This window comes from Thermobia domestica, chromosome 11 (assembly GCF_964235325.1).
Source record: "Thermobia domestica chromosome 11, izTheDome1.hap1.1, whole genome shotgun sequence".
In the NCBI taxonomy this organism is placed as follows: domain Eukaryota; kingdom Metazoa; phylum Arthropoda; class Insecta; order Zygentoma; family Lepismatidae; genus Thermobia; species Thermobia domestica.
The window spans coordinates 69599948-69617710 of NC_137464.1; the positions used below are offsets into that span (position 1 = coordinate 69599948).

The window sequence follows — 17763 nt, forward strand, 5'->3', positions numbered from 1 at the left end:
TCATGAATATCTGTCTGGAAAATTGTGTAATCAGATTAGGGGCCTATTTAATAACAACGGTGCGAGCGGTCCCGGGTTCGATTCCCGGTGGAGGCACTCGCTCGAAAAAGTGTAAAACGCTTTTTCAGGCCAGCCACCCTGAATGAGGTTTTCCTCATTCACACCAGGCAAATGCCGGGGTGGTACCTAACATATAGGTCCCAGGCCGCTTCCTTCCTTCCCCCATCATTTGTTCCTTCCCTTTCCCCGGATAGTGTGCTCACCGAGGGACGCCATCCCTCAAAACGCGAAGGGGCAATTTGGCCTTAGATGCCGAAAGCCCAGAAATCTAAAATCCCAACCTATTTAATAACAAATTTGCAAAACAAATAAACAGAAAGGATAATATTAATCAAATAATCATAGTAATGAATAATGAGGCTTGTTTTGCAAAAGTTATATTGAAACTGGAAATTAATGAACAACATATTTTTAATTCCACGAATGTTATTATATTTGTTATTACTCTTAGAATGACAGTGAATATTACAAGCATATGCTACGACATTTAAAGAAATACTTTTGCAGCTTCCCGAAACATGTTCGCTGCCGTTAAGTACAGTTTTCACTTTCTTGAAATATATCAAAACTCAGCAATACTTAACGAGTCACTCCACATTTCAGTTATACAAAATAATCCTAAAACCTAGAATTATGCTGAATTCACTAAATTTAATTGTATATACAAAACTGTATATGTACAGCCCTGAACTCGTATATTACACTTCAAAATTAATATTCCTTACTGAGCTTTTTCGTGGCTAAGCGGTTGGCGTAGGCGCCTTTGACGTGGTAGACCCGGGCTCGATTCCCGGGAAAGCTCACGTGGTTCGGATTCCACGTTGATCATTAAGTCCACGTCTCATATAACTTCGCTGCTGAACAGGATGTTAAACTGAAAAAAATCAAATCCAAATATTTCTTATTATTAGAAAGAAGAAAATACATTTTAGGAACTGTCGATATTTGTGCAATTAAAGAAGAATTTGTGAAGGACTTCTTTTCTTGCAAAATGTTATCTCAATTAGTTCCAGAGCGGCTGACTAACATATCGAGTCCTTGCAAGAAGAAATGAAAGTACGCTCGAATTGTGGCGCTCCAATAGGTTAATTTTTGGACTATTTTTAGTAGTTCAAACGCAATTCCTGTAGCTTTCTTAATTCCACGGGAAGACAACCAATACGTACTCACAGAACGAGAACAACAAATATTTTATGGCACCATTTTTATTCTATGTACCAATAATACATACAAAACTTTATATTTCCTAATGAAACTATATACATTAATGGGTAATTTCAAAAAAGTGGGGGGTGCAACTGCCTCTCGTAATCGCCCCCATGACCCCAACAATAAAACTATTTATTTTACATTGGAAAATATTTATGTCGTATAAGACATTTTGAAACATTTATTTTATAAAACACGAATTATATATCTTTGTTTTAAATTAATATATTTGGTGTTCATATTTGGCGAACGTCACTGAGACTCCTGGGATGATTCGATCTACATTTGTTCGTTCGTCTGCCTGTACCACACATACTACTGGGTATCACTTTCGGTCTTTTAAGTTTAAATTTTCAGGGTACAAGCACGAGACACGCTAAATTTCCTGTATAGATTTTGGCGGCATACCAACGTAAAATTTCAAAATGGCTGCCATTCTTTTTTTCAAAATAGCGGATATCCACGCTACAAAGTGCAATTTTTGGTCTTTTTAAGTTGATATGTTTAGAGTAGAAGCACGAGACACTCTAAATTAGCTGTATATACTTTGGCAGCGATCCAACGTAAAATTTCAAAATGGCGGCCGTATTTTCAAAACTGCAGGGAATGGAAAATTGTTGTGACAATTGTGACAATGATAATCTTGAAATATAAATCACATTTTAACACTTTTACCCCAAAAACATTGAAATATTTCGAAAAAACCCACATGGGGCCAGGTGGGTTGGGCTTTTTCAAAAAAACCAGGGTTTTTTCAAACCCTGGGCGCAGTAGAACAGCAGTGTTCAGTGGCTGCAGCAGACGGGGATACTGTAAAATGGGAGACCTCTCAGAGTTTCAAAGAGGGCAAATTGTTGGTGCGCGGTTAGGTGGAGTGAGTGTGACGGCAGTGGCTACTGTGTTAGGTGTGTCGCGTGGGACAGTGTCGAAGGTGATGACGGCCTACACAACACACGGGAAAACCACATCGGGGAAGCGGAACAGTGGGCGGAAGAAAATCATGAGTGACAGGTCACGCTGGGTATTAAAGCGCATTGTCACGCAGAACCGTCGTGCCACTGCGGAGCAACTCAATCAGCACCTCCCCCACACTGTTTCGACAATCACAGTCAGTCGCGAATTACATGACATGAACTTACGAAATGCAAACGGTTGTCTCCACTTGACAAAATCCTTACAAATACGAATTATACTAACGTGTCTCTTTTAGACTCAGTGTGAAATTTTATGCTTCACAACTCGTATCTTACAGTATTAAAAAAGCAATAACTCTGGATCTCTACTAAAATTCCAAAATGAAATTTCGTGACTTTTTCTTTACCAAATCATAAAATTCCATAACACACTCAAGAGCGAATTTGGGTGCGAATTAGGCCGAATTTTCATCCATGCGATAGAAGCGTGGTTTGCTTGAGATTTGATACCGTCTAAAGTCGACCATAGACATTTCTGGGGATGAATTTTGACGTTTTATAGAACAAAATTTTCAAATCTGTATTTACATTTGTACGAATTAAAAAAAGAAAATCGTGACCCTAAAGCTAAATTTCTTGAATTTCATGACCGTTTTCTGATTTCGTGACCGATAGATACCCTGTAACTATATATTAACACGTTCCCTTAATCAGAAAGAAATATTTTTCATTCTGTACCCTACACTACTGTATCTGAATAAATATAATTTTGCAGTTATTTACGACACATATCATGTTTGGTGTCTATTAATATCCCTTAGATGTATGATGGTGCTACTGACCCTTTTATACGGTCTGTGTTACACTACAATATGCTTCATTGCTTTGAAACTAACATAAAACTGTTAACTATCACAATAGTTTCACACACGTGTATTGGCGGAAGCTTGTTGTCATTAGCATAAACAAGTGTTAAAATCAGGCACAAATATTCTATATAAATAGATTAATGTAATGCAAAATAGTTCAGTTTAGTTTATTTTTCTTTTTCTAAAATTTATATTTCTAGTGCAGGTACTTGTATTTCCCTAAGCACTGCTCCTATAGGCATTTCCTGCGCTATAACGGAAACTACACCAATTGTAATGAGACGACGCTTCATTCGGATCAAACCTGTTGGAATCATTTGTATGTCCACTTCCACAATTCACAGGTCGGGAGCGATCAAGGCAGTACGATTGATTTACAGATGATGGGAGATCAACAATTAAATCTGGATACCGTGGTGGCTAAAGAAGTCAGACCATACGCAAGTTTGAATGATTAAGCAAAAATTATGCAATGAAAATCTGAGAAAATCTACACACAAGTCTTCCACCACAAATCCATGGCCTGAAGTCAAACCATGAAACCCTCGCACCGCCACTCAATGATTGAGTCCTCGTTCCCCTGCAGCTCATTTTTACTATTGAACACAGTAAACCTGCAACAAAGGTTTCTTCGAATATAGATTAGGCGATAAAGGACTATCACACAATAAGTGTATTGTAATTACACTGGAAACATTCCCACTTCACGGTAAAAGTGTACGCTAGACCTAAGGTGTCTACATTTCCACCCTCGCGTTAAAAATAAATGTAGATACTTCAAACAGAAGCACGAATAAGTATTAACTTACTTTATTGAGCAACTATCAATTTGAAACAAAATTAACAGCTAAATTCCGCACAACCACATATAAAACGTGTTAACCACCGCAAATGGAGGCACTGAAATGGAAAATTTACGAAGAAAAAAAATAGAATCAGACGAAATGTCAGCATGAGAGTAACAAAAATGTAATGAAAGTAATCAGGGTAAAGTGATCAATTAGGGAGAAAAATTAAGTTAAATTCTGGACTATATGAGTTTGCGTACTAATGTAATATTACGTAAACAGGTAATAGAACTGAATATGGCAGCGTTTCAAATCAAGTGTCTTATTAACTAACCGAGAACGTGGATGTTGCAGTAATGGAGAAAAACACAGAAATGTAAAGCAGAAACTAACAAGAGAGGAGTTGTGTCAAAACTAAATGTAGCTAGTGAAATGGGTCAAAATTTTGGATGGTATTATGCTATACCATCTTGTGGGGGCATAAATTTTTAAGATTCACGGAAAAAACATGTCACTTTATTTCACATTAGGTTTGTACAAATAACCGAAATATATCGGGATCTTACCTCTTGCGTATACATATTACAAAGTGTATAATAAAATAAAATAAAACTGACATGTAAAGTGCTCTTTACATATGATACTCCATAAGAAAGACTTAATGAAGTGAAGTGCTATGTGAAGGCAGTGTACAAAGTGATCGCAAAGCTGTGCCGCACGCAAGGCATATATATATGCCATATAAAGTGTTTTTGAATCATTCTCGTATATACATATACCCACCGTTACTGGCGTGCCTGTTTCCGACGGACGAATGCCTTCGCTACCACTCGGACCTTGACTCTGTTAGATAGCATTCGTGTCTTCAGTGATCATCTAATATAAGGCTAACTTGATTTGTGTTTTAAAGTTACTGTTTTTTTTATGCACTGCAGAGTCTATACACGCTGTAGTTATGCCAAGCTATCCTAAAGACAACTGCATCCAACAATTCAACTCGTCCCTCAATAAACACTTTTTAAGGCAGCAAGAGTAAATTTCCTGCTAAGAAAAGTTCATATTTCAAGAATATAAGTATCCCCTTCTGTGGCAATCTAACTTACAGGAAAGAAATATGTTCGTACGTGTTTCGTAATTTTTGATATCACAGAAATGACGGGAGGCTCCTCTGTCAAGCCCTTTCTAAATGTTTATTTGTGTGGACAATGTTTAGTAGGTGTCCAGCTATTTTTTTCTTAAAAAAAAAAAAAAAAAAAAAAAAAAAAAAAAAAAAAAAAATCGGTAGTTTTTGTTCACATTAGGTTAGTTTATGTTAGTTTCGGTTAGTTCATGTCAGATCATATTAGCCTAGGGGTCCAGCATAATTTTCGAAAAAATGTTAGTTTAGTTTAGGCTATATAAGGTCTAAGCATTTGGATCTTTCATTCCCCGCCCCTCCCCCCTTTTTTTAACATACTCTGGACCCCTTCTGCTAAACATTTACCATTTGCGTAATACTGTTGTAGGGAGTTGTTTATAGTGCTGGTTAGAAACACAAGGATTCACTGTTTTGTAAATTCTGAATAGAGCGTAGTTTGCAACACTTAACAGTTCCAAGGTACTAATTTTGCGTAGTAAAATACAGATAAATACGCATCTACTGGAGAGCAAACAGTATGTATGAAAGAAAGAAATATCCGTAACTAACAGTTAAGAGTAAACGACGAAAATGAAAGAATAATAATTCTAGGTAGATTATATTAAAATAACAACAAATAAATAATAATATAATGTTGAAAACGGGTTCATTTGGGTCTTATCTAGGTTAGCCATCTATAGATGATTACCCTATAAAACTAATTGAGCTTGTCCTTGTACGTAAAATCCCGGCAATACTCATTTTGCTACTAATCACTTAGATAATACCTCGAGAGTCGAAAACAAGATCGAAGCCAAATATTCATAACAAAATACTCAGCGTTATCCTTTCCTATTGGTAATTAACTATTCTTAGTGCAAGGAAAATTCCTTTTGAATCTGACAGGTAGTAGCCCTGACGGTGTAAAATCTAATTAAAATACCTTCTGTGGTTGTTTATCTTAATACCGCTCACAATATTATTTAGTACCAAGTAAACTATAATAATTTATCAATAATCGTCAATTTATCTCTTGTGAAGTGAAACTCATGCATGACGCGATATCTAATGAAGATGGTGCATTTTGAAGTTTCCGTAAACCGCAATTACAAGTACATATGAATCATTTAATCAGGTACTCACCCATATAAAACTTGAGACTGCCGCCGGTTACAGGCTGGGGCCCATCTGTGTTTGAGTTTGATATTACATTTGGGCTTTTGGCTCCATTGGCGTTACTTGGCCCCAAGCTCTTCTTGCCACTGGCAACTTGAAGTTCAGGTCCTCCATTCTTGCTTTTTTCGGTCATTTTGGCACATGATGTGGTTGCTACAGTATCCTTTACTCGCATCTCTTATCCCATTCTTCAGGAGGGTCACTTTGACCTTATAAAAAGCACCTGCCGTAATTACTCCTACAACATTTTGTTGCGGAGACCAGCTCCATCCATAGGTAACTGGAATGCTCGGTTTCCATGTTCGTTGTTCCACCTGCTGAGAATGAATGAAATAATCAAACTATATGCTTTTCCAACGCAAATAAGCAAATAAAAAGCACCCTTAACTTAAATGTGCTCCATGAAGGATTCTGAAAATAGTTATTTTATGTAGTCACGTTAATAAAAACTTACTACAAAACAATTTGCATATACTCACTACTTCATACCTTTTCGTCGTCAACACTTTGGTTTTGGTTCGTTTCACTGTTCCTTCATTGGTTCATTCACACCCAACGTCGTTTCTTTCCAGCGTTCCACAGACAAGTGAGAAGCGAGCAAAATGGCAGCAGCACCCCGTGTTAGACGCGTTGTGCAAACTGAAGATTTATCGAATGTTGAATTTGAAACAAGCGAAGATGTCGAAGTTATTCCAACTTTCGACAGTATGGGATTGCGTGAAGATCTCCTTCGTGGTATATATGCGTACGGTAAGTATTCTATATGATAGAAAACTTAGACGAGAGCTCGTCGTTAACACTAACCCGATTTCAATTTATTGCTCTAATAACTTTCAGTTTACTAAGTAGTTCAGCGGTGATTGAGCGGTTCGTTCTGTTTTCCATGACAATATACGAAAGTGTATGTTACATGTGGTTTTAAATTCTCTGAATAATTTTATATATAATGTTCAGTTCTCTTGAATCATAGCATATGTTTTGCGCTGACTAAATGACAAGGTTAAGATGACCAGACGTACTGATTTTCACAGTACAGTACTGTTTTTCAAAGAGCTGTCTGCTTGTTGCAAAACCTACAAAATCGAAAAATGCTCTTTATTAAATTGCCCTGTGAAATATAACGGTTTAATTTATTTGCAGTATTTTAATGTTTCATTACTTATTCAGTACATTTCGAATCACATGCACTGTTTTTCTGAATGATAACCGATGTGTTTTTCAACAATCTTCAAAAGAAAAGGAAAACAATCAACAAACCATTGTTTTGCACTACATTGTTTTTACTAAAGCCTTGTTGAGATGTCGATAAGGCAAGAAACGTTACTTTGTTCAAGTTACGACAGTGATGCCAACAGTTAAGTAAAAATGCCATCGTGCCGATGTAACTTTTCCCTTATAGCTTAAAATAATCCCACGCTCTGAAAATGAATAAAAAAATAAAATATATCTTCAGCTCTATACGAAGTTTCACTGTACGTTCATAAGTAAGAACAAAAGTTAATTACGGTATAATACAAATGAAATAATTTGGTTATGTTTGATTATAGGGACCGCGGCGATTCAGTGGCAAAGCGTTTACCTCTGGTGCCTGGGGTCCTTGGTTCGATTCCCAGCTCGCGCCAAGTGAACTTTGTGGTGAACAGACACCGCGTGCATGGGTTTTTTGGGGTTCTCCCATTTCTTCTTGCACCATTTCATTCATTTCTCATCATTACCGTCTCCTTCAGCCTTCCCGGCATAATCGTGGGACTTAAAACGTAAAGATTTATTTCATTTATTTGATTATGGAATCTGATTGGTCCATTTGCGACTTGCGTTGCATACTATTTTCACTTCTTTCACTAGGTATAATACGGTACGGTAGTATGAGAAGTATGCATTAGTACTGCATCGCCGGACCACACGAGAAATCGTAAAAAGGTTCAAAATGTACTAAATTAGGTAAGACATATTCTAAACTAGGTTATGTTAAGTTAGACATTGAAAACAGAGGCGTGTAAACTTTTCCAGGAAATCGAAAAAAAGAATATTATTCAGTTTCTTCCCCAAATCACTTGGTAGTGACTCTTAATTCGGGCTCAAGTACCGGCTCCGGAGTCGTCAATAGGGATGTGGAATTAACATTCCTCTGTGAAGATCTCGTTAGGGGGACTTCAGTGTACATACGCGAGAACAAGTATCGTGCAAAAGACACTAATCAAATTGTGCTAGATGGCCACTAAAAGCACGAACGCGATCTAACCGTGTCAGGGCAGGAGCACGGCATGATGTTCTGAGCGGTTTAGAGGGCGTGCGTCCGTAGAGAACAGGCGCGTCAGTGATGGTGGGTGTACACATACACGAGGATAGGGCAAATTACAGGCATAAAACACCGTATTTGTGGATTTGAGGGAAATACTAAATGCCATCCAAAAAGTATCAAAGGTGCTAGATTAGTATATAGACTCTACCTTCAAAACAGAGGCGTGTAAAGTTTCCCAATTCCGAATAGAAAATGGTGTACACTCATGTAAAAATGTATTTCCATCTCCACACTGCCTTTCCCGCACCTAAAGTGTACCTCTCCGCAAAATAGTCCCACCTCCACATACAGTGCCGTTTACTACATTAAAACAACTGCTTTCGTAAGTTCCTCTCCTGACATTCACTCACTCTTCCTCACAAACCAAAATATATTCGCCAATTGACCCGGAAAATTTCCCATAACTGGTCCAGCGATACAGCACTTAACCCGAAGAGTATGCTAGTTTCCTTACCCTAAATTTGATTAAGAGGACATTAGTTTTGTGGTCTTAGATAATACAGAGGTTACAAATACAGAACCTACTATTAAGCGTACTCCGAACTGCAACCGGAGCTTCTTAAATCTGGTGCAGGTGGCGATTGCACATACCATTGTCCAAGATGAATTGTCACATTTTAGGTCGTTCCAATCGCACACTATTTTCTAAGAAAGCTGCATACAGGACAGCATCATCTACCCCAGCCATATAAGGGCTTGTTAGAAGTACAGTACCAGGGGGTGAAAGCTAGCCCCAGTTGATATCTTTTCGTAGGCACGAACAATGGTACAACCATAAGAACAATCGATAATATATTCAAATACTGAAACAAAGAAAATCTTCCCTTATGCGCATACATACATTCACTAACGCGCCTGCTTCCCATTGACACGGACACGCTACCTCACGAAGCCTCCTGTTTTACTCTGCCTTTACGCGGTTCTTCTGCAGTACTAACTTGTTATTTGTAGTGACTATCTAACACAGGTTGGTGGGTGTTTTCACACAATTTTACCGGACACAACTTACCTGTAAAAGAATAGCGCCATCTCTTATAAAACACTTCCGTGACAGTACAGAGACTTCACATTATTCCTTCAGTAAATAGATTTGTGCAGAGAACCTTGGTTACCACGCGCAGGTCAAGATCTAAAATGCATTAACTCGCAGCCTATGGTATTGTCATAGTTTGATTTTATTTCTCATAGCGTCTCATATTATGATTGTTTACAGGACGATTACGATTATTTAATTTTTAGTAGTCGTGATCGAAAACGAAATAAAGGTTTGCGCTATACTAATTAACTTTTTTCAAGAGTTAGAACAATTTATTTTCTCTGCATTTTGTACTCATATTCTACGTCAAAGTAACTACAGCATGAGTCCATCTAACATTTTGCTGAAATTTAATTTTGTCGCGAGCAGAACAATATACCTACCACAAAGTATAACGTATCGTGATGTTTCGCGTAGAAAAATGAAATGAATCTTTGAGTTTTACGCCCCACGCTTATGCCGGTTAGGCTAAAGGAGACGGTGATGATGAGTAATGAATGAAATTGTGGAATAAAGAAAGTGGAAGAAAACGGGAGAACCCCGAGAAAACCCACGCACCCGGTGTTTGTCCACCACAAAGTTCACTTGGCGGGGGATGGGATCGAACCCGGGACCTCAAGCACCAGAGGTGAACGCTCTACCACTGAGCCACCTCGGCCCCTTGTTTCGTGTACACTTTGGCTAAATCGCTTGATTTTAGTAGAGAGAATTGACTATAATTTTGAGCTCTACTAGTTCCAATGCTACCACTTTCCGATTAATCCCTCATACATGGAAATAAGAGTGTAGTGCATTACACAAGACTACGAATACCTGGAAGTCTAAAAGGGCTTATTATTTTTACATTATCACTCCACTTCCTTTAGATGCATATCGAAAAGTAGGGCTCATTGAGACGACAAGTCTCTGTTCTCTGACTGATGGTGGGGCTTGTACCTTTACGTATAAGCTATACTCTGTGCAAATTCAATTTTGCAGGAAAGTTAAAAGCTCTTCGTAGTAACCATCTAACATATACGTGTATCTCTTGTCTTCCTTTACAAGACCACATCAACCCGCTTCGTCTTGTCCTGATTTGGAATAAATAAAGATCGTGCTCGAAATGACCATCTAGCGAAAAGTGGTGCCTGTTTAACGTACTTGTCGTTTCTGTTTCATGTTTACACACACGTTATAAATCCATACTGGTGGGTAGCTCCTTGTAAAGGTGCATAACAGCCTTTTGTGAGTTTGCGTCGAATTTTACCAACAAGACTCTGTATTTATATGGAAGTGGGTTAACGATTAAATCCCTCCTCAAGTTAACCTTCACCGGGGAATGCAAGAGTAATATGAAATGAATTTATAGTGAAGCTTGTATTGTAAGTATACATCATTATTTTAATACTCACAAGAAAACATGGAAGTCCATTCCAGCAGAAGCAAATAATGGGATATGAGTCTTGTGTTTGTCACGCTAGTCCAAACTGTTGCTATTTTCATTTCCGTGGGACCTAACATTAAGTTATGCTACCATTTTGCAGGCATATGAAGAGTGAAAATGTATGATTGAATTGGGAATGCAACCTGTGTGTTTTGCCTTACTGAGCTGGTGCACAAAACACTACGCTGGGCTTGTCCACTTCCGGATCAACCATACATTTCACTCTTGATGCCAGTGTTCTTTTATTCAGATTACGTTTATTTTTGATTCGCAATTCAGTTGTATATTTTCCAATAGATGAATTTCATAGAATTCGCACATTTGAAATATAGTGTAAGAAAATTTTCCTTTTTGCTTCTATTTATAATACAGTGTGTGTTCGGAAATATCGGGACTGGTCTTATACGAAATACATTTACTGACATTTGTGTACAATGAACTAGAAGTCTTCAAATGGGCCCCTTGTGCATCAATATCACCGTTGCCAGCGCTTTTTCTAACTTTCATAGGCCCACTGGAAGTCGACAACCGAAACACTGTTGAGGCACCTCGTGAAAGCTGCTTGCACCCCTTCAATTATGTCTAAACTCCGTCCTTTCACGGCCCTCTTGATGCGGGGAAACAGAAGGAAGTCATACGGAGCCAGGTCGGAACTGTGAGATGGCTGCGGTAGCGTTGCCACGTCTTTTTTTGGCCAGCACTTTGGCGACATGTGACTGGGCGCAATGTCATGGTGGAGTGTCCACTGATCAGCAATCTCTGGTCGCACTCGGCGAACGCGATCATTCAAACGGCGGTGCACTGCTGCGTAAAATTTACCGGTGATGGTCTGTTTGGCAAGTACAAACTCCCTGTGCACTACCCCTTTCCCGTTGTAAAACACAATGAGCATGAATTTGATGCGCGGCTTACTCATGCGAGCCTTCGGTTTTGGTGACTGCTTCGTATGTCACTCCGCACTTTGTCGCTTTGTTTCCGGGTCATGCTCAAAGATCCACGTTTCGTCACCAGTGATAACATTGTCTAAATAGTTTGAATCCTCTTCCAAACGTGCAGCAATAGCCACACGTCGTGTCTTTTCTGATCGTCAGTCAATACTTTGGGTACAAGTTTCGCGCGTACTTTTCTCGTGTTCAACATTTCTGTGATTATCTCGTGCACAATCGTTTACTGCACAGAGCCGATGGCTTATGTTCAGCTGTTCCCGCACTTTCGTCAAATTGTCTTCATTTCGGCTTGTTGAGGGACTCCATCATCTTCAACCGTTTCACAGCCGTCTTTGAACATTTTGTGCCACGCGAACAGCCTTGTACGTAACATTGCCTCACGGATCACAGTACATGTTTCCGTAGCGGTTTTTTAAGTTTAACAGAGAACTTGATCGTATAACGCTCCATTTCACTTCCCGACGTTTGGACAACGTCAGACGCACGCACTTGCTACAATCACGCTCTGCTCATTCCAATATCTCGAAATTACTGCTGTCAGTTACCTCGCTTCCCTGCCGCAACTGGTCTGCGCGCATTCCGACTTCGGATCAAACCAATCCCGATACTTCCCGGACATACCCTGTATAGTGTTCTGAAAGTTTCGAAATATTAATCATAGGACTAAACAGATATATTTTGTATTTCGTCCTAATTGTGCTTTTTGTGGTGAGATTTAGTCCCCGTGAACTTCATGTTTAAAACATGATTTAAATAAATTATTTCTTTCTTAATTTAACGCCCCACGTTTATGCCACGAGACTAAGAGAAGCGGTAATAATGATAATGAACGAAATTATGGAATCAAAGAAATGAGACAACTCAGAAAAAACCCAGGTGCTTTCCATCTCATAGCCCAATTAGCGTGAGCTGGGGTCGGGCAGGGACCCGTACACCACCACCTTGTTGCGTGGTCACTGGCCTCGGAAAGTTTCCAGATTTGTGTTCACGTTTTGTTTATATATATTTATTTATTTTTCCTACTCGATTTGTTATTAAATATACCCCATTACAAAGGACATTTTAATTTACCATGCATAGATCACCAGCTCAGCATAAGCCTCTTGCGTTTTCACTTGCTGTTTAAAAAGCTGTTTTAGTTAGTAGATTTCTGTTAGTATGTGGATACAGTCCAGTATTCTCGTGGAATATTAATTTTCGTCTCTCACAGCAATTTTCACTTTACACACACTACAAGTGACACTTGACAATTCATATACAATGCGGGTCAAGTAAATACAATTTTCAAGAACAAAGCAAGTGTGGAAAGTGATGAGAGTTTTTTCATACATTGGAGTGGCACTTGTGACTCATCTGGTTTAGTGAGACTTAAATTGCAGAGAACTTTTCAGGGAAAGAGTGGCTTTAGTGTAAAAAGTGATCGTTAGTTTTCTGGATTTTTTTGTAAATTTGTTTTCAGCGATCACGTCTCCATGAACTCCCTTAGAGTAGTCCAACATAAAGAGGATTCTTCTAATCAGTCTGGAATTTAACTAAGTTCTGAATTACAGATGAAGACATTAGAGTACGTATATTGAAATAATAACAAGTCTTTGAACTGGGTACTAAATGTAAGAAATCATTTTCTTTTAAGATGAAATATATATGTGGCAAACTTTTTGTAAATGCGATATTTTATATCGACGCCGACCTCTACGATTGGTACTATGTATCTTGCATGTTTCTTATAACTTCTATGGTGAAAAAGGGAACGGTAAACTTCCAGTCGCTAGATATATAAAATATTAGTGTGATTGTCCAGAGACTAACTGCTCTTTTCTTACTTTTGGTCTCTACAGGTTTTGAGAAGCCGTCAGCTATTCAACAAAGAGCAATTAAACCCATTGTAAAAGGAAGAGATGTAATCGCACAAGCACAATCTGGTACAGGCAAAACGGCGACTTTTGCTATTTCTATACTGCAATCGCTGGACACACAGGTGCGGGAGAGTCAGGTGCTTTGCTTGTCACCGACAAGAGAACTTGCTGTTCAAATTCAAAAGGTAAGCGTTTATCCCACAATCATGAGTTTAAGAAATGGATTGACACATGCTGTTAAATAGTTGAACTAACTTATCGATAAATGCGTCTTATTAGACTTGGTTCTAACTCATAGAAGCGTAGTGTATACTGCGCATTCTAATAGAGATAGAATAAGTATGAGAAAGGTGAGAAATCTAAACCTTACAGAATTTCGGGATACAAAATCCTGTAGTGTAGATGCGAGCTATATTTGTGAAGGAAAATAAAGAAGGAACACAAGATAGCAATGTTAATGAGTACCCTGTCAACAATAACTTAGAGACGTAGTTTCGGTCAACAGTCAAGTTCCAATACAAATTATGGAGCCACCATCAAACAAATAACACCAGCATCAAGTGTAAGTACAAAATTGCAGAAAATAAAATCAAGCGTTTACCGGTGAGTTAGTTCAGTTATTTATCATATACATGATTAGTTCACTATGGTGATATTTTGGTTGCTATCGTGTTGTATGTACCGTGTGGTTGACAAATGCTTTGTCTTGATTCTATCATTTTTTTCATTATTTCTTATTTGATTGGCTTCGTTGAAATCATAATTTATATAAGCTGTAAGAAGAAGTCAAGAAGTAACGCATTTTTCTCTTCCCTCCAGCTTCGAAGGGTTTGTTTAACAGATTATAAGTTGTCAGGCAACCAATTTAAATTTGCACTCCCGATGTAGTCGCGTTATTTTGTTGCGCTCTACAGAAGTGTAAGCTAAAGGGCTTCTACTTAAATCTATATACAAATAATGTAAATAAATGGTGTTTACTACACGGATCGCTAGACGGTAGAAATTCTTTAAAAAAGACTGGATAAGCTTGATCGACTTGTAATACCAATATCAGAAGGCAGTGAAGAAACGTGTTGCAATGAGTGACGGTCTATTAGCAGTGAGTGGCACAAAAGTCCAGCATTGTTTGATAGGTTGGACTCTAAGTCAGTGCAAAAGAAACTCAAGAACGTAACAGACAAGTAAAAAGGCCAGAGAGTGATATCATTCACTGACCAGTTTGTGCTTTTTGCTCACAAGAGACATACTTTCTGGAGCATAAAGTGGGAGGAGAGGGAATTTTTCCTGTACATTCACGAAACCGTCCAATATGGTATGGAAAACGTTCTGAATTCGCGCTTTCCAAGAAATTTAGTCATTTTATCCTGTTTAAAAGGTTGCGTAAACAATATTCTTGAAGATACAAGCTTTTCTCGTGGTGCATAAAACTTCCATCATCCTCCTAGGACCATTCGACTAACAACTTTTCAGAATTTACGTTCTACATTTATGCCCCGTAGGTTAAAGAAGAGAGGTGGTTAATTAAAGCGAATCATTATTAACCCTCGAGAAGTAACGCTGCCGTCAAAAGGACCGCATTAACATAATGTGTTACAAATATCTTTTTAAACATTTTTTCTTCTATTAGAAACGTAATTTTGTATGTTTTTCATTAGAACGGAATAAAATATTTATTTTTATAATTAGTTTTAGAGTAATAACTATTAAAGAAACCTACAATTAGACATCTATTGTTTTTAATTCTTATTTGTAATAAAATAAGTTTTTCTTTGTTACATCCCAGACGGTAAATGCAGGTGGTTTGCAGGCGCCTGTGAAACATGCATAAATAGGCATATTTCTACAGGCACCTGTACATGCGCCTGAAAATGGAACACTTTTAAACACATGAGACAGGTATCGATTGTTTTTTCAAGATCATTACACGTTCATTTCACGGAAACAGGTAGTTTTCATGTTGATAGGGTTCCAACCTTGCAACGTGAAAAATGCGTGTGAACAACATGTAGCGAATGGAAAGGCATATACGTAACCGGTATATTCCATGTAGTTGACATATACGTTACCTAATGAGGATCTGACGACAGCTGCTTTTCATTTGATAAAAATGTAATTGACATGTTAAATACAAGTGTTAGCCCACTAGAATGTAGGCTGCATACTTTAAGGAGTAATACTACTGTTTGATCCATCTAATCCAAGGATCTGCTCACACCTCTGTATATGTGTGTCAGCACCTTGCATACAGATGGTGATCAGAAAAATGGAAACACCTGAACGAAATTGCAACTTACCAGATTAATATGGTATCGGGCCACCTTTCGCCTTCAGAACAGCCTTGATGCGACGTGGGATGGAGGCATAGAGGTCGTGAATGGTAGCAAGTGGAATTTTACACCATTCCTCGTGCAGGGCATCGGCCAGTTCTGTGAGAGAGGATGGAGGTGGAAATTGTCGGCGGAGACGTGTTTCCAAGAAGGACCACAGATGTTCAATTATGTTGAGATCTGGAGATTGGGCGGGCCAGGGGAGGTGTTGAACTTCATCCCGATGTTCCTCAAACCACGCTGCAACAACGCCAGCTGTGTGAATGGGTGCATAATCATCCTGGAAGATGGCGTCATTGTCCGGGAACAACATCCGGATCATAGGATGCAAGTGGTCTCCTAAAATTGCGACATAATCGTTGGCAGTGATTCGTCCGCTAAGTGTGACCACAGGACCCAATGAAAACCATAATATGGCGGCCCACAGCATCACCGAGCCGCCGTCATGTTTCACAGTTGGGCGGAGACACTGCAGATCATAAGCTTCTTTGGGCGTTCTCCACACATAAACAAGGACCGTGGTTGGGAATAGGGTGAAAGATGACTCATCCGACCATATCACACGTTTGCAGTCCTCAACGGTTCAAGTTGCATGGTCGCGGCACCATTTGCGGCGTGCGAAAGCGTTATGGTCTCTGATGAGCGGTTTGGCCCGTGCAACACGACCCAGTAACTTCATGTCATGTAATTCGCGGCAGACTGTGATTGTCGAAACTGGGTGGGGGAGGTGCTGATTGAGTTCCTCCGTCACTTGCTTCGCAGTGGCACGACGGTTCTGCGTGACAATGCGCTTTAATACCCGGCGTGACCTGTCACTCATGATTTTCTTTCGCCCACTGTTCCGCTTCTCCGATGTGATTTTCCCGTGTGTTGTGTAGGTCGTCATCACCTTCGACACTGTCCCACGCGACACACCTAACACAATAGCCACTGCCGTCACACCACATAACCGCGCACCAACAATTTGCCCTCTTTGAAACTCTGAGAGGTCTCCCATTTTACACTACCTCCGTCTGCTGCAGCCACTGGACACTGCTGTTCCACTGCGCCTGACGTAGTATGGAGACAAACTTAACACACCACCACCAGCGGTCCGGCGCTGCGGGCGTCACGACACCACTGCCAACCCATACATCTGACGTGTTGCCAACTGCAGGTGTTTCCATTTTTCTGATCACCATCTGTATGTGCATGTCAAAGTGGAGACTTGATGTCTGGATATTGCATGTTCCCTACGCCTGTAACGTGAATGTTTCACTCTAATCAACCTTGTCCATCGCATTTGCTCGTTTAAGCTATTTACGTATCTGTTTAACCCATTTATTGGCAGTCATGATCATTGCATGTTCCCGTTCACCTGTACATTGCCTGTACACTGCACGTAAGGGAGTTACACACTGTGCATGTACACGTAAAGGATAAATGTAAAATAACATATTTTATATCATGCGTTTTCCATGCTATACGCTAATACATGGTATTTACATGTAATGCGAATGTCACATATGTATATTACATGATAAACGCACCTTCCTTGTACTTTTCATTCTTACTGTATTGCGAATGTTATCAACAATCCATTCAAGGTACTTTACATGCACACATTCCCTTAATTACGTGTACTTTGCATGTTCTCATTTTAATGTACAGGTTCTGTACAACGCGTGTTTCCGTGCAAAATTTCCAACAGAAGTTTAATACTTTTTCGACATGCATAACACCTGAAGACAATGTGCCTG

General features: G+C 39.1%; 2 protein-coding genes across 4 annotated transcripts in view; one reads left to right on the forward strand and one right to left on the reverse strand.

Moving 5' to 3' along the window:
- Nucleotides 1-6756, reverse strand: part of H (transcriptional corepressor hairless) — a 54580-nt gene extending 47824 nt beyond the window's left edge. The window contains exons 1-2 of one of the 3 annotated variants that reach the window (XM_081730558.1): nt 6623-6756; nt 6101-6450 (exon numbers count right to left, since the gene is read on the reverse strand). In XM_081730558.1, coding sequence (XP_081586684.1) covers nt 6101-6308 — 208 coding nt within the window. In that variant the 5' untranslated portion in view covers nt 6309-6450; nt 6623-6756. The other 2 variants (XM_081730560.1, XM_081730559.1) reach the window with 2 other exon arrangements.
- Nucleotides 6703-17763, forward strand: part of LOC145664157 (eukaryotic initiation factor 4A-III) — a 48038-nt gene continuing 36977 nt past the window's right edge. The window contains exons 1-2 of the mRNA XM_081730561.1: nt 6703-6883; nt 13680-13882. Of these exons, the coding sequence (XP_081586687.1) occupies nt 6736-6883; nt 13680-13882 (351 nt within the window). The 5' untranslated portion in view covers nt 6703-6735. The remainder of the gene's footprint in view (nt 6884-13679; nt 13883-17763) is intronic.